Source organism: Lissotriton helveticus, chromosome 6 (genome assembly GCF_964261635.1).
Source record: "Lissotriton helveticus chromosome 6, aLisHel1.1, whole genome shotgun sequence".
Lineage (NCBI taxonomy): Eukaryota > Metazoa > Chordata > Amphibia > Caudata > Salamandridae > Lissotriton > Lissotriton helveticus.
Window position 1 is genome coordinate 1896501250 of NC_136067.1, and position 26397 is coordinate 1896527646.

General features: G+C 44.3%; 1 protein-coding gene across 1 annotated transcript in view; it reads right to left on the reverse strand.

The window, feature by feature from the left end:
- The window catches only part of ALK (ALK receptor tyrosine kinase), a 2452973-nt gene that overhangs the window by 186503 nt on the left and 2240073 nt on the right, over positions 1-26397 (reverse strand). Inside the window, exon 14 of the mRNA XM_078647129.1 lies at positions 12351-12498. Within this exon, the coding sequence (XP_078503255.1) occupies positions 12351-12498 (148 nt within the window). The remainder of the gene's footprint in view (positions 1-12350; positions 12499-26397) is intronic.

Consider the following 26397-nt stretch of genomic DNA (forward strand, 5'->3'; position numbering starts at 1 on the left):
TGAGCCTTTATGGAGTTTGTACAGGCGGATAATCTGTCCACATACTCTTGCGATATGGTGATGGCATTTCGTTTTTGAGCATTACAGCTGAATTCGTTCTTAGGGAATGCATGCAGTCCTTCAAACACAGGCCAGTGTTACCCGCGCCAGCAAGTGGGAAGTGTTGATACAGACAGTACTGGGATTGTCTGAAGGGCAGCTATTCTAGTGAATCAGCAATTAGAGCCAGTAACTGCTCTAACATTTGGGCGCATCTCCCCAGCTGCACTTGTACGTAACGTAGGGTTGCACTGGAATACCTGAGATTGTAGGACAGAAGAAGGGGGTCACATTAACTAAAATTAGGGCAGCAATCCCATTATCTCTGGTTGTTGCTGCGTGTGATATTTATAAAAGCAAAACAATCTGGACAGTGTTGACTAGAACATCTGACTGCAGTGCACTGGCGGTTCATGTGACATATCAGGGTGCAGTGCGCGATGGCACCTATAACACGTCTAACTGGTGGCACATGTAAGATCTCAAAGTGCAGTACATTGGTACTGAGTATGGCGTTACGCTACAAAACATTGTTTTTAAGGTGCTGAGATGATACAGGGAACTTCCTTTCCAGTTTTTGTTTTTAAAACATAAAAGGCTACGTCATTTACAATGCCAATAGCTTAAACTCACATAAATGCGAGACCTATTGCATTGCAAATGCTTGTTAAATCTGAGCTGCAGAATCAAAGGACAATAGAAAGTATTTCATGACTTTACTAAGCTTCTGGAATGTAGAGCAGTATACAGTTTCTGAGGAAAAATTGAAAAAGCAATCATAAAAGCAAAGCGTTCCATAAACACCGACAAAACACCGTTTCAGTTGTTTTTTATGGCGCGAAAATTTGAAATCACTGAAAAGCACTGTTTTTTTCAGGTATTGAAATCACTGGAAAACACTGACAAAACACCACCAGAATTTACCCAAAATAGAAACTGAAAACAGGGAAGCCTAACAATACCCCATCCTGATGTTGAATAGTAAGATCTAGAAAGGAAATGTTATTCTTGTTGTGGGTCAGGGTAAATGTCAGGCCGTAGCAATTGTTATTGAGCCAATGTAGGAATCCAGGGAAATCATCAATTGACCCCCCCCCCAGATGAGGAAAATGTCGTCTATGTACCGTTTCCAGGTGTGCACCCCCTGATGGAATGGGTTGCTGGTGGAAAGAATTCTGTTAGTCTCCAGCCAGTCCATATAAAGGATCGCCAGGGTAGGGGCAAAAATAGCGCCCATAGACGTGCCTCGCACCTGCTGATAGTATTGTGAGTCATACATAAAAAAGTTCTGGGTGAGACAGATCTCTAGGAGTTGTACTATGAACAGAGTAGGGACCCTATGAGGACGTGACCTAGTATTTAGTATGCTTTCCATGACCAGCAGTGAGTCTCTCTGGGGTATATTTGTATATAAAGACTCCACGTCAAGTGTACATAGAGTCTCATTTTCATAATTGTAGGGATGATTTTCGATGAGATTAATCATATGCATGCTGTCTCTGATGTAGCACTTGGTTACTGGCACAAAGTCCTTCAGGAAGAAATTGACATAATGGCCCAATGGTTCTAAAACAGACCCACAGCCAGACACTATCGGTCTACCCGGGGGGTTATCCAATCTTTTGTGGATTTTGGGCAGCGTGTAAATAACCGGGGTTCTTGGGTTAGTGATGTTAAGAAAGTTGTATTCATGCATACTTATAAAGCCGTTGTCCAGGGCTTCCGTGGTCAGGAGTTTAATTAGGGTTTGTATATCTTTGGTAGGGTTACACGGTAGTTTGCAATAATGGTCCGTGTTAGAGACTTGTCGTTGGAGCTCATCTTTATAATTTCCAATATCCTGCAACACTATTCCTCCACCCTTATCAGCTGGTTTAATGATCAACTTGGTATTGTTTTTAAGAGTGGTGATGGCAGATTTCTCTTCCAACGAGATATTATATGGTATGAAGAGATGGGATTTCTCCAGATCGGAGATTTCCTTCAGGATGACCTTTTCAAAAGTGACGATCTCCTTCGGGATCATGTTGGATGTGGGTGAGAAGGTTGATGGAGGTCTAAAGGGTGTTACCACAATTTTGGGCTCCGAAGGATTGAGTTCAAAATAGGAGCGAAGTCTCAGTTTACGGAAGAAGCCCATTATTTCGGACTGAAGGTCCAGAAAGTTAGGGTAGGTCGTGGGGACAAAGGATAAACCTTTGCTTAGGATAGATGACTCCTGACTGGAGAGGGTGTGGTTAGATATATTAAAGATAGGGATGATGTCAGAATTGGTGTTACTTGTTACCATTGGTAAAATTTGTGTCTGGTCTGGCGTTCTCCCGGAGGATTGTGCCATCTCTGTTGCTGTTTTACCCTTCCTCTCTTTTGGGGTTCGGAGTTGCCTCTGGATAAAAAAATGGCTTTGATTGCGTGTCGGGCCGCTGGGTCCCTCACCAGGATCTGAACTATCAGATGATTCCGCAGACGAATCGGTGAATCCCACCACAGTGCTCCTTTTATTGAAACGTCCCCAGGGTCTTGGGGTTTGTTGGTGAGGATTGAAATTACGGTTTGCGTAAAAATCTTTCTGTAGATAGGGATAAGTTCATTCAAGAGTGAAGGCTTTAATATCTTTCTTCACCTTGTTGGACTTTTTATTTTGCTCAATACGGTGGAATTCCACTACTGTTTTTTCAATTCTTTCAAGTAGGGCCTTAGCGTCAGTAACCGTTTTGTCATCAATTATTTGTTTCTCAAGATCTCTAATGATATCATCCAATTTTTTGAGTTCTTCACCTGCAGTTTCTATCCCAAGGACTAGCCAGTGCCTTGAACAGGTGGTACCAATACTACTAAAACCTGTTATATATTTAGGATTGTCAGTGAAAACCCCGGGAATATTTCTGACTTGTAGACCCAATGGGGTCAGACTGGTACTACCAGTTGTATTGGGTTCATCTTGGTCAGTGAACAGGGAAGGACCTGCGCAAATCTTTTTAATATATCATATATATATATCATGAGAACAGTCCAGCCCGAACTGCCAAGCCATGCCTTCCCTCGACCGGAAACAAGCTTCCTAGGACTGGTTTCTGGCATTTCAGCCGTCTTCAGCCAGGCTTGCTCGAATCAAGTGTCAAAGTGAGCAAGGGACTCACGTCTGAGCATACTCTGCCAACTTATGGCGAACAAAGCGGTACAAAAGGGGGTGGTGATGGACGGAGCACCTGGAACCAATCAAACACTCACACCCAGTCAACAGATCTGGGTTTAATCCATCACCGTTCTTTAGCCCACTCTGCCACCCCAGTTCAGACATGGCCATATGCAAATCAGTCTAACCCTGTGCCTCATTGGAACAGTCCAGCCCGAACTGCCAAGCCATGCCTTCCCTGGACCGGAAACAAGCTTCCTAGGACCGGTTTCTGGCATTTCAGCCGTCTTCAGCCAGGCTTGCTTGAATCCAGTGGCAAAGTGAGCAAGGGACTCACGTCTGAGCATACCCTGCCAACGTATGGCAAACAAAGCAGTTCAAAAGGGGGGTGGTGATGGACGGAGCATCTGAACCAATCAAACACTCAGACCCAGTCAACAGATCTGGGTTTAATCCATCACCGTTCTTTAGCCCACTCTGCCACCCCAGTTCAGACATGGCCATATGCAAATCAGTCTGACCCTGTGCCTCATGGGAACAGTCCAGCTCAAACTGCCAAGCCATGCCTTCCCTGGACCGGAAACAAGCTACCTAGGACCGGTTTCTGGCATTTCAGCCGTCTTCAGCCAGGCTTGCTTAAATCCAGTGGCAAAGTGAGCAAGGGACTCACGTCTGAGCATACCCTGCCAACATATGGCGAACAGCTTTGTTCAGAGTGCCTGAGTGCACCCTTGGGAAAGTCCACTGTAGGGCTTCCAGGACGATCAGTCACTCATAAACTTTAATGGCACAGTCAAGAAACATCCGCACTCGGGCGTAGAAAGGAAAATTCACTTTCAAGGGATAAACAGCACGTGGCACTTTAACCTATGGCGCGAACCCGAAGGTCCTAAACCGTAGAAACACAAACCCAGGTTGTCATTCTGCAATTGAATGTGAACCCGGAAAAACGTATAGGATTAGCACTCTGCACTTTAGTGGCCCCGGGCCCTTTGCTGCTCGCTTGTAGGCCTACGTGTAGAGATCAGGCCTCTACTACTCCTACTTTGCACTTTTGATTTTGCCATGCTGCTTGCCTGTTAGTCCTAAATGCACAGACTAGCCCTTTTTACTGACACTCTGCACTTTTGATTTGCTACCCCTATCGGTCACCCAAAACTGCCTCGAGTACAGTATTTTGCATTCCAGCCCAAGGTGCAAACCTGATGGACTTAGAACTCAGTGATATGAACTCAGGTCTCTGATTTGAACGTGACCTAGGGACAATGTTCATTTACAATCAGCACTCTGCACTTTAGTGGCCCCGTCAGGGCAGGACTGGGAACCCAAAGAAGCCCTAATCATTTTCTCGCACCGGCTCCTGGGGAAGCGCTGCCTGGCTCCAGGAGGCTAGAAACGCGTGCTTGCTTCTTTTGCTACTGGGGCCAATATTGCAGCATCACTGTAAACCATCCCCCACTGCTGCAAAAATGTCCCACACTGCTGCAAAACCAGCCCTCCGGGGAAACGCCCAATGCCCGCTATGGCCAGTCCGGCTCTGTGCCCCGCGCACCAAGTGCCCCGCTTGAAAGACCTAAAAGCACCTTTGGCGCCCCCGCACCCTGCCCCCCCAGCACTTTGTTTTTTCGACTTTGACATGCCTCTCAGGGTACGAAACTGTCATGCGCACTGGAGCCGACCCGACAGGCTCCTCTTCATCCTTGTCCTTGCCTGTGACTCACGACAAACTAGCATTTCGGCACTCTGGTGCTCCCCATCAGCTTCAGAAAGTTATAAGCACACACTTTGTTTTCTCGTCAGCTGTCTGCACTTGTCTGTGCCCTCTGCTGGCCCTTAGAACGCTTTTAAGCACAGGTCTGGTGTGAAAGTCTGGGATCGGGCCGAATAGTCACACCTTTTCTTTCTTTCTTGCCTTTTCAGTGCTTGACTAAATTGACAAATAACTCGGCATTGTATTTTAGCGTTTTAATATTGTTTTATCTGTTCCTTCACATTGTCATCATGCCATGACACTTTGTTATAACTTTATTTAATTGAAACAAATAAAGTATCCCAACTGTACTCTACTGCGTGCACACTGTATCTCTAAAATTAACAGCTCAGGGGCGCACCAAGGTGTTGAGTGCCTCGGGATGGTGTTAACCTCAATTTCATGAGGCAATGTGTTCCAGAGACAAGGTACAAAACAGTACTTCATAAATACAATAAACTGAAGAAAAGACTGGATCAAAAGTGAGTTCTTGAGTGGAATTTAGGAAAATCATGAAGGTTGTTACACAATGGTATGCAATACAGATATTGTAAAGTGCAGAAGCTGCAAGTCTCATTTAAATGCATAAAACCATTGCCAGGAAGGCTCTCAGTAATAAAAACAAAGCAGACTAATGGGCAAAATCAATAATAGGCTTAGTCTCAAATGTGAAGCAAAATCAATAAGAAATTGGGCAGAATACCTAGTAGCACAGGGAACTTATCAGGTTCACCCCCAAATTCAAGGGATTATATAGCCAATTTCTTCATAGACAAGCATTAGGATTGCACATTGAGGTGTGAGAAAAGAAATACATTTTCAACAAATTACAGAGTTTACAAACACATAACCTAACCAACTTAACAATGACCCATTACATGAATAGGTATTCAGAGCCTCTGACCTACAGTCATCTGGAGAGGTCAGAACAAACTAGTTACATAAATAACAGTGAACCATTGTAAATGAATGCTTTATCACATACAGAACATTCTTGGAAAACATTCGGGTGGGCTGGAGACTTGCTTTGAGAACAGTGTCATTCAGAAATAAACTCTATGACATAACATAACATCTGTAAAGCGCACGTTCATTCAGAAGTGTATCTTGGCGCTTAATAATGGATGTTTATTGCTACTCAACGGTACTTGTTTTATCAACCTCAGAAGGATGAAAGGCTAACTGGACCTGCTGGGATTTGAACCTGTGACCTTGAGGTCACACACAGGCCCCGGCACGGGGCACATTAGTCCACTAAGCCACCAGGCACAGCTGTTCAGCAAAAACATAAACAAAGTTTGAACATGATATAGCTTTAATTTTGGACAAGATTGTGTTGAGGCCTAACTGAGGCCTAGTTAGTATAAGGTACGAAAACACACTTTAATAGGTCATAGCAAAATCATTTCAACTCCACTAGTTTCATGTCAGTATACACATGTGAATTTGAATGTTGATTAATTACTCTGCATACTATTAATAATGCACATTTTGAAAAAAGAACATTAACAAGTTGTCACTGGCACCTGATGGTTAGTTTCATTTATTTAGTTTACAAAGCACGACAGCTACCGCAAACAGAGGTGGCCCGGCGCTATAGCAGGGGAAGCAGAAGAGAGGGGTTCCTAGGGGTCTAGCTCTGGCTAAATAGCCAAGTCTTCAGTGCTTTTTTGAACTCCATTTCAGACTGAATCAAGCGTAGTTTGATAGGTAGAGAGTTCCATAGTCTGGTCATAACCACCGTGAATGCTCTGCCTCCGATGCGTGCTGTAGCGTATCGAGGCACACAAAGCAGATTCTGGGAGTTCGTTGGTAGAGGCATATCCGTTGCGTAAGGTAGCTAGGACAGTTTCCTCTGAGAGCTCGGCAGGCTACAGTCAGGGCCTTAAATTCTATTTGTTATGCTACAGGTAGACAATGGATCTGCCTTAGGTGCGGAGCCGCATTTTGCACCATCTGTAGTCTCTTGATCAGATAGGCAGGCATCCCCAAGTAGAGACTATTTGCATAATCCAGCCTTGATGTCCCTGAGGCATGTACAATGATTCGGCAGCAGTTTTCCGGTAGTAAGTATAGGAATTTCCTCAAGCTTCTCAGTTTACCAAAGCATGAGGATGATATGTGGCGTATTCGGGTAGTGAACATAAGATCTGTGTCCCATTATACGCCCTGGTTTTTTGCTGTGGATGAGGGATTAGGTGAAAGTCCCATTTCATCCGGCCACAACAGTCTGGCTGACGGGGGAGATGTCTTGCCGTAGAACAAGACCTCGTTTTTTTCCGCATTAAGCTTTAGCTTGTTGTTATTCATCCAACTGGAAATGTCCTTCATACATCCCTTCAATCTTGAGAAGGAGTCCACCGAGTGATCCTTGAAGGAGAACATCAGCTGGGTGTCATCTGCGTAAGATATCGTCTTTCCTTCCCATTTGGCAATGAGTGAGAAAAGGGGAGCCAGATACACATTGAAAAGTTGAGGGCCCAAAGCCGAGCCCTTCGGTACTCCACACCATAGAGGTTTGGCTTCAGACTTAAAGGATTGGAGAGAGACCCTTTGTTTGCGGTTGCTGAGATAAGACTGCAGTCAAGAGAGAGCCGTCCCTCCAAGTCCTGCCCATTTAAGTCTGGCTAGTAGAATTTGATGATCCACCGTGTCGAAAGCTGCGGACAAATCCAAGAGCACCATCATGTAAATGTAAATGTAAATGTGCTGGACTTGTAAAGCGCACAGCTGCCCGTAAGCGTCCCGGCGCTTGCTTAGGGAACCCGTCCTGGTATTCCCCTGTGAGAAACCCCGGCAGGGTGTCCACAAGGTGAAAGCCAGGCATCCCGCCGCGAGGGGCCGTAGTGGAGATTAAGCAAGCTATTGCCCAGAGTCGCAGAGTGTGACCCCGTGAGTTGAGTAGGCACCAGAGCGAGAATTGTCGAGTCTGTGGAATTTTGAGCCCGAGACCCGCCGAGGCGGGGAATCGAACCCTGGTCCACGGTCGATCTCAGCTTCCGGGTCTGCCGCCTCTAACCACTGAGCCACGCTTCTCATGCCTGCGGCTCCTGTGTCCGCAGACATTCTTACTGACTCTGCCATCTCAAGCAGAGCTGTCTCAGTACTAAATCCAGCCCGAAATCCGGACTGTGTCGTGCAGGATATCATGTTTATTAATGAAGTTGATCAGCTGGCACTGAACCAACTTTTCCAGCTTTTTTGTGCTGGTGCTGGCAGCAATGAAATTGGGCGGTAGTTGTCAAGCTCTCCCGGATCCACATTGGGCTTTTTCATGAGAGGCAATAACTAGGCATGCTTCCAGGAATCTGGGAAAATGTCCATGGCGAGTGAGGCATTCCACACATGATTCAAGGTGGGATTGATAAAGTGGGCCAATGACCACAATTTTGGGGGGCATGGATCCTCCGGGAACCCAGATTTACATTTCAGGATCTCCACCAAGGATTCTCGCTGTGAGATGGGGAGAAATTCAGAAAAGGTGACCTTGTCTTCGCGGGTTGAAGCCTAATGTGTAGTGTTGTCTTACCTAATAGTGAATTGTATTTCAATCTATCACATGAACTTTAATAGGATTTGCTTCTACTTTCATCAGACAATTGCATGCCTCAGCAGCAGTGGGGGCTCCTCTGCTAAGGTGAAGGAGCGTCACCCCACTTTTAAGCAGTGTCACTAAAGGAAAAATAAAATTATAATAACTTAGAGTAATTAGCATTTAATTTTTTCCTTGTTGCGGCCGCTTTGAGGGTGGGGTGGGACAGGGAAGGGCTGCTCTGCTGACAGAGCAGGGGAGGGGAGGAGTGGGTTGCACTTCCTAAAGTGTGCATGAATGTTTGCTCTGGGGCCAGCCAAACATTCATGCGCCCTTTGCATATTCTCCATCCAGGCTGCATTACAGCCTGGTTGGAGAACATGCCCAGGCCCCCATTCACTGGCTGAACGCCGAACTACGGCGCTTAGACCAATAAAAACACTACATTGCAGCGCTGTAATTGGCTCAGGGGAGCCTGGGTGCTTACCAATCACAACGCTGCACAGCAGCACGGTGATTGGCTCAGGTAATCATGGTTGCTTCCTGGGTGCTCTGTTCCAGGCACGACGATGGAGAGAGCAGTGAGACGTGGCGAAGAGGTAAGTTATTTTATTCTTTACCCCCTCTTCCAGCTCCCCTCCATCCCTGCCCCCTCACCCCAGATTTGTGCCAGCCGCATCTGCTCAAACTTGGCTAGAATGCTAGGGAAGAGACACAGAGGATTGCCAGCCCTGAGATGCCTATTGATTATTCCTCAGAGATCATTCTTAATTGTTTCTTCCCAGAAGAGATGAATAAGCAAAGACTAGTTGCAATGCCAGTGCAGTCAACCCCAACCTCACAAGTCTTCATAGAACTGAGGGAGTAAGAAGAGTCCCTGGAAGCTCCAAAGTCACAGAAACAGTGACACAGAAACTCTATCTTAGGAGGTAAGTACTTTTAGGGGTAACAGTTTCATTTATCTGTGGGTGTGTTTAGCAGAATTAGTACCTGAAACCCTTGCGGTGGAGCTGTGCTCATGACGGCCTGGTCTCATCATGAGCCCGCCCACTCATTAAGTCACCCACACAGGCAGGGAATTAACCGCGCGTGGGCGGAGCGGAGCCAGGCCGTCATGAGCACAGCTCAACTGTGACTCATGACGGCCTGGTCTCGTCATGAGCACACAAGGGGTTAATAGAGATAACAATAATATTTGCACTTGACATGCCTGTATATCACAGGAAAACAAAAAGAATGTATTTGGCTAACTTCCTTTCAAAATAATATGCCCTCACAGGAACAAAAGAGTAAAAATTAGAGACTGGTACCAGCAGACCCACTGTCAGAAGGATCCTATAGTGGCAAATCTGTGCTGCCTAGGAAAAACATAAATCAATGATTGCACCAGAATGCAACCATACTTTACTAAAAGCACCTAATAAGTTCGCAGGGCTTCGGTGAGGGTAGCACCAGAATTTGATAATGTACAGGGCAAAAGTAAAGTTCACATCAAAGTAGGAGAGATCCATGGACTCACATGTAACCATGTTTATATATTTAGTGAACTAATAAAAATGTGTACATCTAATCCAGTGTGTGGACATTGTTTGGTAGGTAAATGCACTACTTGGTAAGATACTAATGATTCTCAATAGGTGTCAGAAGGGACTTTGCCTGTTTCTCACTTAAACGTATGGACAGTGGAGGCACTTTGAAATGAAGCAAACTTAACATGAATATAGTTTTTAGCCACCTGGTTTCTTCTTGCAACTAAAGGTGTGCACCCAGTAAACACTTGCTTGGTATTTATCAATGTCATTTTGTACCGGGAACCCCTAGAAATGATCTGGAAAACTAGCATTGAAATACACTAATATGCAGAACCCACTAAACTTGAATGTAAAGACCTAATAAATAAACATTACAACCCTAAGAAACTAGCTCGTCTAAAGACAATCATAAATGATGAAGAAATGTCACCTTCTTAACTGACACAAAATCGCATTCCTCTTCATATCAGAATTAAACAAAAAAAACGTAATTCCCTAACTATGGTGGTCCCCCTGGATTTCTGCTACTAAAGATCAATCTGCCCTCCCTGTAGTAGCGACACCGAGCGCAGTGCGAAAGTTTTGTCTTCCTCCCTTTCCCAAATACCCTGATTCATCTTACCACTTGCAACCCCAATTCCATGTCTTCCATATGAACTTTGGGGTATATAGCGCCCTCAAGTTGAAGTTCTCACAATTCTTCAGCACCCGTGTCACACCACCTTGTTGTTGTGACCCCATTGAACATAGGACACAACTACCATCCAGTATCACCTCTTGGCTGTTCCTATAGGAAAAGGAAAGGTAATCGTATTGCTAGATGGCTGTTTTCTCTCGTTCTTTTCCTTTGTTCACCTCTCTTTTAGGTGCTTATTCTGGTCGTCTGTGATCTGAGTGTTGTTGAGCCTAAGTCTTCTTCCAGGAGAGTGGTGTCAATTCGCAAGATTTTTTTAGCTTCCTTCAGTAACTTCACTTGATGTTGTTGGCTGTTCCATTCATAGATCAGGCAGAATATGTGGCCCTACCTATAGGGTGTATTATTTGCTTTTAAGAAGTTGGTAAAAAGATGGATCGTTGCTCGGTTCTGCAGCATCAAGTGTGAGAGGCCTTGATAAAGTGTAACTGTGGTTCCCTCAAACCTAAAGACTCTTTGGTCTATAGCTGCCGCCCTGATCTTTTCTTTTAGCAAAAAAATGGTGGATTATTGTTATAATTTCCGGGAAGCAGTTTCCAGCTGCCCTGATGCTATTGTTCTGTGCTTCCTGTCCAACTCTATCTCCTGGTTGTCATCACTGCTCAGGAAAGCCCAGAATAGGTGTTTGATTAATGCCTCAATATTTGTACACTGTGCTCCATGAGGGTCTCAAATGCAGATGTTGCTACATCTTGGTCTAAGTCTTTTTTTACTTCAGTTTGACACCTGAGTGAGACAGGTATGCCCACAACCGCCCGCCATAAGAATGTAAGCATTGAAACAAAAATCGGTAGCTTGCTTGCTACTAAAATCAAATAGTCTTGCTGTTGGTACCGCATCAGCAACTATGCTGAAACAAACAAACTGTGGTTGTCCTGCATTATTTGCTGTCACAAATCAGAACTGCTGACAAGTAAACCTCCCCATTACAAATCAATGGGGTAACCTGATCATCGCCAAACGTCCTGGGTACAGTATAATATGAAGAAATTGGTCCTTGCCTAACCTTAGAGAAAAAACCCAAATAATGAGGGAAACCTTATCATATGGGGGTTGCCAAATCGGTCAACCACTGGTAATCAATACTACTCAACTGCAAATCTTTTGGACAAACGCACACCCTGAAAGGAAAGGAGAAAATATATAGATACACAGTGCGTATACACAAACTACACCTGCAATTTTTAGTTGAACGAGATATGGTAGTCTGCATGTTTATATAATGTATACATGTATATATGTGCATTTTGAAGGTACTCTGTACTTCTTCACATTAACTTACACATATATATGTATTTTTATGTGCTCTGGGGTCCTGTACGTGGGCGGGGATTATTCAGTGCTTATGACTATTGATGAGTATCCCCTGGAAAAGAACTTTAATAAACAAATACAATTCAAAAAAATTAAATGACCCTGTTTTTGTTAGCTATTGTCAGATTCTCAGTGTGCTTGGGTTTTGAGTTAAGATGCAGAATTTGATTCCTCCCAGAAAATGTGGGCACAGATTTCTCTGTCCATCTCTTGTGATTTGAATGCTGCTTTGTTGTAACATACTTGATGAAGAACAACAAGAATGTGATTACACTAAAATCCAAGGTTCTGAAGATACTGTATGTTAATGAGGCCCTCCATCGGTAACAAAGAGGTGATTGTTTTCCACTTACTTGAGGACAGGCATCTTCTCCTTGTTGTCCGACCACAATGTACAGTAGGTCGTCCTTCTGAAGATCAAAAATCCCCAGGATGGCTGTGCCGTGTGCCCGTACAGTATTTGTGCCGCCTTTGCCACCAGCTGCCCCATAACCCGAGATCCTGCAATACAAGAAGGAACAAAAAACACTTGTAATGTTACTCTGAAAATGAACCGCACTAGTTTCCAGACTAAGGTCCTGATTTAGAGTTCGCCAGACGGGTTACTCAATCACAAACATTGCGAAAATCCCGCCTGCCTCATTACAAGTGCAGTATATCCTATGGCACTTGTAATAAGATGGACGGGATCTCCATCATGTTTGTGTAGGGGTATCCCTCCGCCAGCGTCTAAATCAGGCCCTGAGTTTTTAACATAGAGGGGCAGATTTATGTTAACTGGCGCATCCCCAGGGATGCGCCAGTTAACATGCGCCACAGTGCGCCACTGCTCCGCCACCCATGGTGCGCCGCATTTATGATGCGGCGCACCATGGTGCAAGGCAGTGAGGATGCGTGACGCATCTCTCGGCGTACGGGCGGCGCATTGCAGGAGTCATGTCGCAAGTGCGACATGACTCCTGCAATGCACAGGAGCCTCCTATTCAATGCATGTTGCGTCACCCTTACGCCTGCTTCAAGCAGGCGTAAGGAATTGACGTAGAAAGTGACTGAGTGAAATCTCATAGATATCACTCAGCCACTTTTAGGAGGCGTTCCTGCGCAGGAACGCCCCCCCCCTGCGCAGGAACGCCTCCTTATGGCGCAGGGCTTTCCAACGTGATGCATCTCTTAGATGCGTCACGTTGTAAATAGGGCGCATTGTTTGCGCCGCCGTTGTGTCACATTTAGTGATGCAATTGCGGCGCAAGGAGGCGCAAGGGCATCATAAATCTGCCCCAGAATGTGCTATTTATTCGATTTAACCTCTTAATACAAAGGCCCGAAACAAAAAGTCAACAATGTTATTCACTGCTGGTTCAATGAGGAAGTACACTAACGATATTCTATTCCAATCACAAACCATGTCTGCATCTGTGATTGGTTAGAAGAAGGGCAGCAACAAAACAGCAGCTGACAGGATGGGTTCAAATATGGGCAAAAATGTATCAGGAAATAAAAAGCCACTCTAACAAAGAGAGTTCTTTTGAGAACACATGTTAAGGTTTACACTGAAACAGCTAATGTTTTGTTGTTTCTGTTCCCGTAATAACTTTACAGAACAGTGACTTCAATTGTGACCCTGCTCCACATGGGAACAGTCCACCCAGAACTGCCAGGCCAGGTCCTACCTGGACCAGAAAACAAGCATCCTAGGACTAATTTCGAGGTATCACCCCTCATCAGCCAGGCTTAGAGATTACGGTCAGGCTCCGACTGTCCAACGGCTCCTTGAGCCCATCAGAACCCAGCTGGAATGACCGGCCGGTTTCACTTTCGTCCGCTTACTTTGTAATGCGGCAGTTGGAAGTGAAACCTACAATGTAATTTGGAAAGCCTCCGACCTACAGTCGAAGGCTTTCCGAGTCACATCATAATGAGGCCCTTAGTTGTACATCTACACTTGGAAACAGTGAATAGCAAAAAGTAGTAGATTTACACCTAAGTGCAGTAGTAGATTTACACGTGGGTACATATTTATGCTACTTACATTATGTTTATAAATAAGGCCCGATTCCTTCCACCAATTCAAGGGCTATCAAAATGCTTTACATGATAAGCATCTTGAAAAGCGGAATAGTATAGAAGTAAACAAGCATGAGCAAAGCCAATAGGTCTGGGTTTAATGTGCTAATAACACATGCATGGTTAGCATATTAGAATGAGGCGTAGGAGAAGGAGTCAGCAGAAGCAGATATAGAGGGCCATAGTTGCAAAGCAGTTTGTCATGCAATTTAGTGCAAGCACTGGATTGGAGGTGGAACAATACAACGAAACAGCCAATAGCATTAGGTGACAGACAGTTATACCACTGGGCCGAGCCAAGATGTTATTGTCAATATCTAAAGCCTATGGCTGAAAAAGACTGGTTGAAGAAAGCTGATGGCTGGAATCAGCAGACCCAAAAGCCACTTTACGCATTTTGTAAATAATTGGCCTGTTTGACAACTTCAGTGATAAAACGCAAACTTGTATAAGAAGGAAAGATCTTACACTGTGCCTGAAGAGTGTCACGGGTCCTGTGAGGGTGGATTTTTCAGCTCTGGATTTGCAAATAAATGTGCAAATTAGCCCAGTGTTGGGAGTTGAACGCCTCATCTAGTCGAATAGACACCCTCAGAATATCTCAGGCTTGCACACCAAATAAGACTGCAAATACACATGCTCAATAGAGGAAAAAGACTTTAAGGCCAAATTGAGTTTTGATGCTGGTGTTCATTACTAACCACTGCAGCTACTGCAAGGAAGGGGGTATGTATCCGAACCGCTTCACATTTAAGATGCCATGCTCTTCACTGACTGAAGCCTCTTCAGCAAACAAGAGGGAGCCTTGAACTGGCAACACCAAAGGTAACCAAGAGGCTATTTGTGCAGACTTGTTAAGACTGTTGTTAAAGAGGGCACTAAAGCTCTACACGCGGGTTACCACCAGAAATGGAGGCCTGCCACTCATCAAAGACCATTGGCACGTGCTCTAAAGTGCCTCCCAGGACCCATGATAAACTCGAGTTTCATCCAGTTTATCTTCATCTTGGTCGCTTCTTGGTCAGGCAACCCAGCATGGTATCAAAGACTTTCTCCAGGGGAGCCATGGATGGGCTTGGCATTAGCCTTCATAAAGCACTGCAGGCCCCGCTTCAGGGTGATAGTGCCTAGTGCTATGAAACACATATTAGAAGTAACCAGCGCTTTAAGAAGATACCGTGCAACATGAAGTAAACCGTGTGAAATGTAACGGGGACTACATCAATCAATCAATCACGATTCTTGTCAAGCTCGACTACTCATTCGTTAGGGTCTCAAGGCGCTGCATCACTGACTTGAATTTCCGTAAGGGTTCTTGCACATACTGGTGGGGAAAACTGGTGCTTTTGTTTCGTAAATTTAAGCACATGATGTATGCCTGGTAAGGCCATGTTTCAATGTCTGTTTTTAACTACTGCCTTTGCTGAGCTCTGTCAAAACCCGCCCTACTTAAAAGCCTGGAGTTGACAATAGCGAGCTTTGCGGAACTCAAATAGTGCTAGGTTCGCAGAAGACACATGGGAACATTATTTTTTTCAACTAGTGATAAATTGTTCAAAACAATTCCCAAATATCTATCTGGTCCAGCTAGATGCCTCCGAAGCATCCCACGGTCAGTATACTATTTAAAGGGATTGCCAGGTGCAAATCAACCAATGAAATTTACAGCCCTTATCCCTGGCATTGACAGGACAAGTCACACAAGCCAGGCTCTGCACCAGGACAATCTCTGAAGTCAGACTGCCTAGCATCTAAAACAACAACTCATGCAAGCATCTCTAAGGCTGGAGGAAGATCACTTGTCGCATCATACTTTGCTAAATAAAGCTGGAGGTGGGAAGACTGTTGACCACTGCTTCGAGATCCAGACGCGCTTGCTTTAGGAGTGGTGGCGTCAGTAGGACCGCAAGGTTTTGAGGGACCATTTAAATGACTCATTCAGCGATAAAGTCAGAAAGCAGAGACTCTTTCCACAGAGGCAATCAGGATCACTGTTTGAGCCGCAGGAGGTCAAATTCAGTTCAGTCTTGAGAATAATAAAAGATGCAACCAACATGGTATGCAGTGGTAGCGCAATTTAGTGTGCAACCATCATACTTTCTCAATGCTGAGAGAACATCCAAACAACAGGAAGCTGGTCATAGTAATAGGGAATTAAAGCAAGAACCGCTAGGTCTACAGATAATTTCTGAACTACCGCAGGTGGCGGGATTCAACCTTAAGCTGCTGGTGCAACAGGATCCAAAAAGGGCCCATTAGCTTCATTAACATATGTGATGTTTTGTATATTCTAATCTCTATTTTAAGAAGGAACATTGACACTATGGAACATTCTTCTCACATACCTAAGACTGGAAAAGCACCTAAACATTTGGTAGATAAATAAATAAATACAGTTGTCTATTCACTTCCATCGTTTACCATTGGTGAGCTTCATTTGCCTTATTTGGCAGCTTCCATAGGCTTCCCTTCCTCTTCCTGTTTTTGTCCCTAGCCTGGAGCACGGATGCACTACTTGTGTCCTTCCACTGCTCGTTTGTCAGGCACTCATTTTTTCTTTTTGCTTAAGCATTCTATAAAGGGAGTGTGTGTTTTTCAGCCATCGCCATTATGCACGTCTGACCACTCTGTGTTCCTCTTTCTCACCTTCCTTTGATTGCCGTTCTTGCTTCCTCCTCACTCACCTTCTCTGGACATTCTTGGTTCCCTACCACCCTCTTGTCCTTTTGCTCCCCCAATCTTGCCTACCCACGCCCCGTTGTCCATTACCTTTCCCAGCCCATTGCTTATCCAGACCCTCCAGTCGAAACTCCCTGGTCAACTTGATCTCTCAGATGCTCCAGTCCACCCTCTGTTGTCAGCTTGCTTCCCCAGCCCTGTAGCCCACCCTCCATTGTCTGTGTGCTTCCAAGCCCCTTCTGCCCATCCCTCACTGCTAGCTTGCAGCACCCAGTCCTTACTGCTCGGATGTATGTCGTTATAACGCATGCTTTTTCCACGCATGCCTTTACAACGAAGTCGTTACAACGACTTGCGTTGGGGGGCGCTGGATAGTGAATAGTTTAATTTACTATTCCAACTCCAGTCCCCGTGGATAGTAGGGAAGGTTTTGGATAGTAAATTAAACTATTCCCTATCCTACAGCGCCCTCCAGCGCAAGTCGTTGTAACGACTTGCGTTGTAATTCCTGCGATGTAAAGGTACTGCGTGGAAAAAGTTTTATTGTAAAGAATGTTTCCCTAACTGCTCACCCTCCATTACCAGCTTGCTGATACACAATAGTGCCAGCTCCTACCGCCTTCCATCCTTTGTAAGGGTGCTTCCCCGTCCACTCCCCCCACCCTCCATTGACAGCTTGTTCTCCAAGTCCCTCCCGTCCACGCTGCTATACAGCATGGCAACAAATGATTGCCAATCGTTTTCATAGGAGCGACACATTGGTTTTGCCAGTGCTTTTTGGTCCCTTATCTCCAGGTCCCAGTATCTGCTACTATACCACAGACCTACTTGTAATTGCTGAATGCTTTCATGTAACCTCGCTCACACATGCATAATAGCGAGCATTAACCAAATATGTTCTTTCCATTAAATCAATGACATCACTCAAACTATGATATTAGCCTAATTTTATAGAAAGTGTCTTAGTGTCTGTGGAACCGGGGTCAGGACACAGCCGCCTTCCAGCACTATCCTGAATTTATTTTATTAAATACTTTAACTAATAGAGATGACGACTAGGTAGCCTTTTTAAACTGTCACCAATTACTGAAAGCGAAATCCAAATGTGCAGGTAACTGAAAGAAATACAGTCGGTGAAAAAATGTGCTTTATATTTTATCATAAGAAAATCTCTCTGAGGAAAATTTGTTTTACTCCAACACATTTTGACTTAATTTCACATTCAACCTCACAAGTCCGTATAAACGCTGGAGTCGATACATTTGAGTACAGTTTCATTTAATCAAAAAACAAACAAAATATATATTTCCTCATGGAAGGGGATCCAACCGAATTAGCACGCTGTACATTTTATTTTATGAATATCAGCTATAACAAATATAAAATGTACCTTTTCTTTTCATTGTAAAACAAAATTTAGCAAGTGACTCGTGTTACAGTCTGCAGTCTCCTCAGATAAGAAACAGACAAGGCTTTCCCAAAAATGTCTGCACTTTTAAAAAAAAAATTTCATTCACAAATAGCCATGCTGTGATGTCCCACATTGCTGATGACTGTGTGCCATTTTTTTTTTCTAAAATGGGTTCTGCTTGCTCTTCATCCTGATTCCTTCACACCTATACCATTTTTTGGTTGGGGTTGTGGGACTTACACTAAACTGTATGCATGCACGGAGAAAAGACCGCAACTTCTCCATCGGACAGTATTGTAGGATGCAGGCCGTCAAATGGTGGCCTTCCTCAGAATTTGGTGCTGAGTTTGTATTCAGTGTGAGTGTAGGTGGAGTCAGGTTGCTTTACTGAGATGGCAAACGAGCAATATCTAAACAGTATCCAACAGTTCACTGATCTTCTCCAACTGACTCCAGCTAATACCAGGGGCTCCCATTGTGCTGGAGCGTCGCCCTACAGAAAAATAAAATGATAATAAAACTAGATTATTGTTTTTTTTTTTACTGAGCCAATGAGGGCAGGGCCATACTGACACAGTGTCACTCAGCTGCAGGGAGGAGGAGCGGTGGGGGCACTGTAAATGCAAATGTCGGTTTGGCCAGCCGTCTTAGGACGGCCAAACTGACATGCGCGCTTACATTCCTCCGACCCAGCTGTGTTGCACAGCCGGGTGGAGAAATGGCACATGCTCCCTGTCCCTGAGCGAGCGTCAAGTCATCCCATCCCGGGCCAATCACAGTGCTGCTCTCCTGCTGGAATTACCAGCAGGAGAACAGTGCAGTGATTGGTCCCTGGAAGGCAGTGCAGTGTGCACAGCGTAAGGAGAGGAGCACCGAGGCGGTGGCCACAGCGGCAGAAAAGTGCTTTAATTTATTATTTCCCCCTTCTTTATATTTGTTTATGTATTAAATAAAATATTTCGGGCCCGATGTAGGTAATCCCAGATTACCGATTCTTAAATACCAAATCATACCGATTCGGTATTTAAGAACTGGCAATCGGGATGTAGGTATTTTTACCGATTCAATTACCGAATCGGTAAAAATCGGTAATTACCGAATCGGTATTTACCGATTCGGTAATTGCCATTGATTCCTATGTGCCTTGAGGCCCATTGGAATCAATGGCAATTTACCAATTCGGTAAAATTACCGAATTTACAAGGGGGACAGGGTGTCACTTTGACACCCTGTTGCACCCCAGATTCTGGCTTGTGTGGAATGTGACACACATACATGCCCTTAGGGCATGTATGTGTGCCACATGGCACCGGTGTACATGCACAGATGTGCATGTACACAGAAATTCATAATTTACCACCAAATATTATTTGGTGGTAAATTATGAATCGGTAATGGCCTGTGGCACTGTTTAAAGTGCCACCTACATCTTGATTTACCGATTCGGTAACTTTACCGATTCGGTATTTTACCGAATCTGTAAATTTACCGAATTGGTACAATTCAGGCCACCTACATGTCCAATCCCAAATACCGGTCGGTAACGGCCGAAATCGGCTGTTACCGACCGGTTTTTGGCGACCTACATCGGGCCCTTCATTATTTGTGCATTTGTTTGATGAATGCTTGATTCTGTATCTTTTCCATACTTTTTTGTGGTTCAAATTATTAAAAATACTTTTCATGGTGGTCCCTGGCTTCCATTACTGACTCTGCGGGAGTAAACGGATAGGCATAGGCAAGACTTATTGGCTCTGCCAATGCTTGTTTTAATACCTTTCTCTGCTCCTTCTTTGTCTTCTGCTTCCTGTTTCATTTAACTGGCCTCGTCTTGTATCCCTGGCATTCTGTACTGGTAAACAAGAAACTGATTCTTCTTCCACACTTATATATTCAGTTTTTAGGTCAAGCCTAGCACAGCACGCAATCGCTACTCTAGGAGATGACCTTTTGGAACAGGTCTGCAGTTTTGAAACCTTCTTGCTTGTGGCGGCATCCACCTTACAAGAGCGAGCAGCGGCGCACAGGGGCCATCTATTTCCAATTAGCGTGGCCGCGCGCTTGTTTACATTTGCCTGCTCGCGGTCGCTTTCACTTTCTTGCCAGCTGATCATGTCTACGTGCTAATAAGCTGTGGACAAGACGCAATTAGAGACAAAGGCTTGGGGATTGGTTACATTTGTTGCTTTCACCACAATGGGTCTGCTCACTGCCTGCCAGGACTGTTTGTTCCCATTTGAAGTATCTGTGAGGATATAATGTTTATGAAAAAGCATCTCTCGGGCACTTTTTTCGCGCTGACACGAGCAGCGGCAGCCCTCCTTTACGTAATATGCATTTTCCTCTGTTGTTTTGCTTTAACTCTGCATCAGTTCACGGTTTTAAATGTAACTTTCTTTTTTTTATTCTATACTGCACAAACTTTACCGGAACATATAGGAGCATTTCACATTGGTACCAGCTAAATTACACAAAGACAACGATCATGTTATTTTTAGTAGGCATAGGGATTGTCCAGAATCACAGAATTGTTAGCTAGTACCGTGACTCGAGCTTGCTTTTCACGCCAGCTCCAAGGTCGGCAACTCTAGCCTTACGCCACAACTTTGCCCACAAGAACTAAGGCAGCCCTCCTTTATGTCATGTGCATTTTCCTCAGTCGTTTTGCTTTAACTCTGCAGCAGTTCGCGGTTTTAAATGTAACTTTTTTTTTGACTCAATACTGCGCGAACTTTACCCGAATATATTGGAGCATTTTACATTGGCACCAGTTAAATTACACAAAGGCAACGATCATGTTATTTTTAGTAGACACAGGGATTGTCCAGAATCACAGAATTGTTAGCCAGTCCCGAGACTCGAGCGTGCACACCAGCTCCAAGGTCGGCAACTCTAGCCTTACGCCACAACTTTGCCCACAAGAACTAAGGCAGCCCTCCTTTATGTCATGCGCATTTTCCTCAGTAGTTTTGCTTTAACTCTGCAGCAGTTCACGGTTTTAAATGTAACTTTTTTTTTGTTACTGAATACTGCGCAAACTTTACCCGAATATATTGGAGCATTTTACATTGGCACCAGTTAAATTACACAAAGACAATGATCATTTTATTTTTAGTAGGCACAGGGATTGTCCAGAATCACAGAATTGTTCTCCAGTACCGAAACTCAACCGTGCTTTTCACGCCAGCTCCAAGGTCGGCAACTCTAGCCTTACGCTACAACTTTGCCCAAAAAACTAAACAACTTTCAAGGGTATATACAATGAAGCGATAACTGTTGCTTATTTATCGTATGCATACAACAACCATTCACAAAGGCTATAGTTCTGTTTGTTGTAGGTGTAATGTTACTTGCTGTCTTATATATCTGCAAGCAATGACAGAAGCAGCAAAATACCAGTCGGGTGGCACACTGCTAAGCACAGATTTTTAGTTTAAAGTGTTTAAGACATGCCCTTAATTATGTCTGTCACGCCAATTTGAGAGACTGCGCCCCAGATTTTTCATCCCACTTAGAGCCCAGCTGCTGAAGTTCTGGTGTTGATGTTGGCTAACATCATGAAGAGCGCCAGTTGCAGCTTTTGTGTCAGGGAAAAGCCATAGTGTGAACACGTGTTCGTTGTTTTATTGATACATATAATATTTTACACACTACCAGGGTATGTCCTACTGCCAATCTGTGTGAGTTTATAAACTACACATTCCGTTTCAGTACCAACAAAGGTTTGTGGTAGAAAGGTTCCTGCTTGTTTCTCAAAAAGCCATATTTAAAGATGGCCTATAAACAACTTAGTCAGTAAAGCCTGGGACAATGGGCCCGATTTACAATGGTGTTGCTATAATTTACATGCTCCAATTTATTCCTGGACAAAATTAAGTCACTCGTCCTAACAGCAAAATCTTTGTAGGTCGAACCCTGCGCCTCTAACCAGTACAGTGGGGTAAATGGACAGCTTGTATGTGGCTGTCAAACTGTATACACCGTAAAAATGTAACGCGCCAGCCATCAGTTGCTCTAAGTACAGTTTCTGAAAATCAGTTTAATTTTCCTACGGCTTCATTGACCTTTGAACCCACAAATATATGACCTGGTCTGGGTGCCTGTGGCCTGTGCCCTTCAACGCTTCAAGGAGCTGTTTGTTTCACTTCAGTGCAGCTTTCTGCTGTAAGTGAGCTGCAAGGCTAAACACTTATAAGATCCAAAGGTGGGACCTATTAGCTATGCCAATGCTTGGTTTTATTGCCTATTGGCTTTTTCCTCTAGAAGTGGCACTTTTTAGGTCGAGCTTTCAAGACCTATTGTATCTTCTTCTGGGATAAAGTACACCCACTGCTTCTCATTTGAGTGTTTGAGTGTCCTTTAAAAATCCTCTGTTGCTATTGGTCAGTCAGTCCTCTTGTCCTTCCTTTTTGACTTTTATTTCAGCACGGCCTGACTACTGTACCATAATGCCTTGGTTCTTTATTTGTGTTTTGTGGGACTATTTTCATCTTTCTTTCCTGCCTGTGTTTGCGGTTGCCTGTGTTTTTTGTCACTCTGTTTATTATCTTGTGCGGTACAGACCATCTGTTGTGCTCTGATCTGAGCGAGCTGTTTGCTATTCAATAAAAGACTACCCCTTTAACAATCCTCATGTGATTGTCATGCTGCAGAGACTTCACTTATCAAACACAAGGAGTTGATGGACCGAGCTCTGAAACTTTTCAGACACTCACCCCCAGTCACAGATCTGGGTTGAATCCATCATCGTTCTTTAGCTCACTTCGCCACCTCAGTTCAGACCCAGCTATATGCAAATCAGTCTTGACCCTGTGCTTTATGGGAACAGTCCAGCCCGAACTGCCAAGCCAGGTCTTCCCTGTACCGGAAACAAGCATCCTGGAACCGGTTTCTGGGTAACACCATTCAACAGCCAGGCTAGCTTGAATCCAGTGGCAAAGTGAGCAAGGGACCCACATCTGGGCATACCCTGGCAACTTAGGACGAACAAAGCAAACACAAGAAGATGATGGACGGAGCACTGAAACTTTTCAGACACTCACCCCCAGTCACAGATCTGGGTTGAATCCATAATCATTCTTTAGCTCACTTCGTCACCTCAGTTCAGACCCAGCTATACGCAATTCAGTCTTGACCTTGTGTCTCATGGGAAAAGTCCTATTTAAACAGTGGGTACCATAAGTAACCCTTCGGCATCTGGGTCAATTCACAAAATCAAATAAGAATAATAATGCATCGGGATAGATCACCAAACCATAGTAGGTTGAAGAGATACTTCAATTAACTCTTCCTCTAGATATTAATCTCTGTAAAAATCATACTATTTTGAACGAAAATCAATAGCCTAAGGCAATTCCAAAAAGGTTTCAAACACTCATCATTGAAAAATACTTCTCTGTATTTATTTTACTTTTTTTCTCTTTCCTACTTTTTCTCTTTTTTTTCAAAACTCAAAAAGATATTTCTCATTTTCACATATATACACATAATTACATCACATGAACATATATACACACACACAATATTTTCATTAGACACACAAACAAAAAAGTGTATGTTTTACTTTTTGTTTCTCATCGCCCTTCTAATTAATCAGGGTGCTCCTTAAAAATGTTCCACAATGAGCATGCCTTAAACAAAAGATCACCCTATAGGCAAAAACTGCGAGGCTAATAACTCCAACCTCTGTTAATCCAAAATACACCTAGCTTATTTCACGGGAAAAGTCTAGCTTGAACTGCCAAGCCAGGTCTTCCCTGAACTGGAAACAAGCATCCTGGGACCGGTTTCTGGGTCACACCCTTCATCAGCCAGGCTAGCTTGAATCCAGTGGCAAAGTGAGCAAGTGACCCACGTCTAGGCATACCCTGCCAATTTAGGGCGAAAAAAGCAAACACAAGGAGATGAGGGATGGAGCGCTGAAACTTTTCAGACACTCTCCCTAGTCACAGATCTGGGTTGAATCCATCATCATTCTTTAGCTCACTTCGCCACCTCTACACATTATGGGGCAGATTTACAAGCACCTTGTGTCACTTGTGCGTCATTTTTAACATGGGAAAAGTGACGCAAAAGTGGCGCAAGGGGCTTGTAAATAAGCCTCTGAGTATGTATGAAGTGCAAATTTTCGAAAGATTACGAAACTTTATTAGTTACAAATCAGGTTTTGAGGCATAAGAAGGGGCAGGCCTTCGTTTGGCTAGTGCAGACAGTGAGTACACTATTGGAGATATGGTTAATTAAATGAATTTGTTAATTAATTAATAGGTAACTTGTAAAAATATGAAAGGAGGAGCCAAAGGAGCAATTCTACTTACATGAATAATGAAAAGAAGGTTGTAAACTCAAATTAAGCAAAGCAAAGCCAACATTACATTAAAAGTCACAGATTACTTTGCACAAAAGAGAGAGAGCGAGAGAGAGAGAGAGAGAGAGAGAGAGAGAGAGAGAGAGACTCAGGGGCTTATTTAAAAGTCCCTTGCGCAAGGGGCTTGTAAATATGCCCCTTGGTGTTCATTAGAAAAGCACACCAGGGTGAGAGGCTTTGGCCTTTGCCTGCTAGCAAGCAGAAGTATAATAGCGCTGCGAGGGGATGCTTCCGCGTGTTTTTGGCACTTCAATTGCTCAACATGAACAGATGGAAAACGATCTACTTCGCCCGGCCGTATTCCGCGGGGTCTGCCTCGGAGTGGGGTGGGGGCGGAGCAACTGTACATGAGTCACGCTGATTAACTGTGCAAAGAAAACGAGGTGAAGCGAGCGGCGCCTCCGTTTAATCAACGCCGGGGCGCGCCCTGCAGCTGAACCCGCGCCGCCGCCCGGCTCAGTGGTAGATGCGAGGCCCCTTTCATTTTATTCCAAAGCCCGGGCGGCTCTTAAATCTGGTGACGTCACCGCAGTGTGATGCACGCTGTTCATCCCCCGTTACCCGGGCCAGTAATTCAGCAGACGGCTTCATCATACATTTTACTTTGCTATGCTTCGAAACAGGCGGGCGGTCACGGCAGGCGCGCGCCCTGCACAGGCGCGTGACAGCGCACCACAGGGAGATCTGTCACAACATGGCGGGAAGAGCGGACACGTTCAGGTGATTGATTGGCTTAATCAGTGCAGATAAAAGCCCTTTGATTGGGGTTGCGGCATGGGTGAGCTCACACAGGTACTAATTAGTAAATGATGTATAACCCCACAGTAGTCCGTATTAGGCACCTTATAAACCACTTTTTCATAAAACGAGGACAATTTGTAATTCAATTCTGCAAATGAGACATAAATCCCAAACTTTGAACCTGCGAGTAGGAGAGTGAAAAGGAACTGTTCATTTTAATGCACCGTTTCTAAAGCCTTAAAATCGAAACTGCAAGAAACTGTTTACAGACCCCTGCTAAAGTCATAATCTGTAGTATAAGTGCATTAAATGAAAGTTGAACACAAACAACATTACCACGAATGGTGTTACTGAAAACTTGTGTGCAAGATCTTGACGTATCATCTCATCACCAGAGAGGCACAGAGGGGGATACCTTAGACAATACATTGGAAAATGCCAGCTTTTGAAATAATGTGGCCTAATCTAAAAGTTACAATTTTTCATTACAATTACAAAGATACCAAACATGAATCAGTGCTGGTTCCCATTTGGAAGTTACAGCTTATGAAATGTGAGTAGGTAACTCCAATGTTATCCTGCAGGAGAGGAAGGTCTTGCAGTAGTGAAAACGGGATTTAACAGTTTTTCACTACCAGGTCATGTAGAACTTAAAAGTACATGTCCAACTTTTTAAAAACATTACACCATGCCCTCTGATCTATCCAAGTCCTACCATAGGGGTGACATATGTATTAAAAAGGAAGGTTTGGGCCTGGCAGAAGGTTTGTTTTGCCAGGTTGAAATGGGCAGTTCAAAACTGCACACACAGGCTGCATTGGCAAGCCTGGCACAAGTTTGGAATTATACTGAATTGGGTGACACAATCAGTGCTGCAGGTCCACTAGTAGCATTTAATTTATAGGCCCTGGGCACGTGAAGTGCCACTTTACTAGGGACTTACATGTAAATTAAATATGCCGATTGGGTATAAGCCAATCTTACCATGTTTTAACCCCTTCGCAGCTGGGCAAATTCCCCATCTGTGCTGGGGGGCGGGTCCCGCACAGCGCCCCCGTGCTCATGACGAGCTCAGCTCGTCATGACCACACCTGTTTCTTTAGAACGCTCGCACAGCAGGGAAATTTGTCCAGCATGC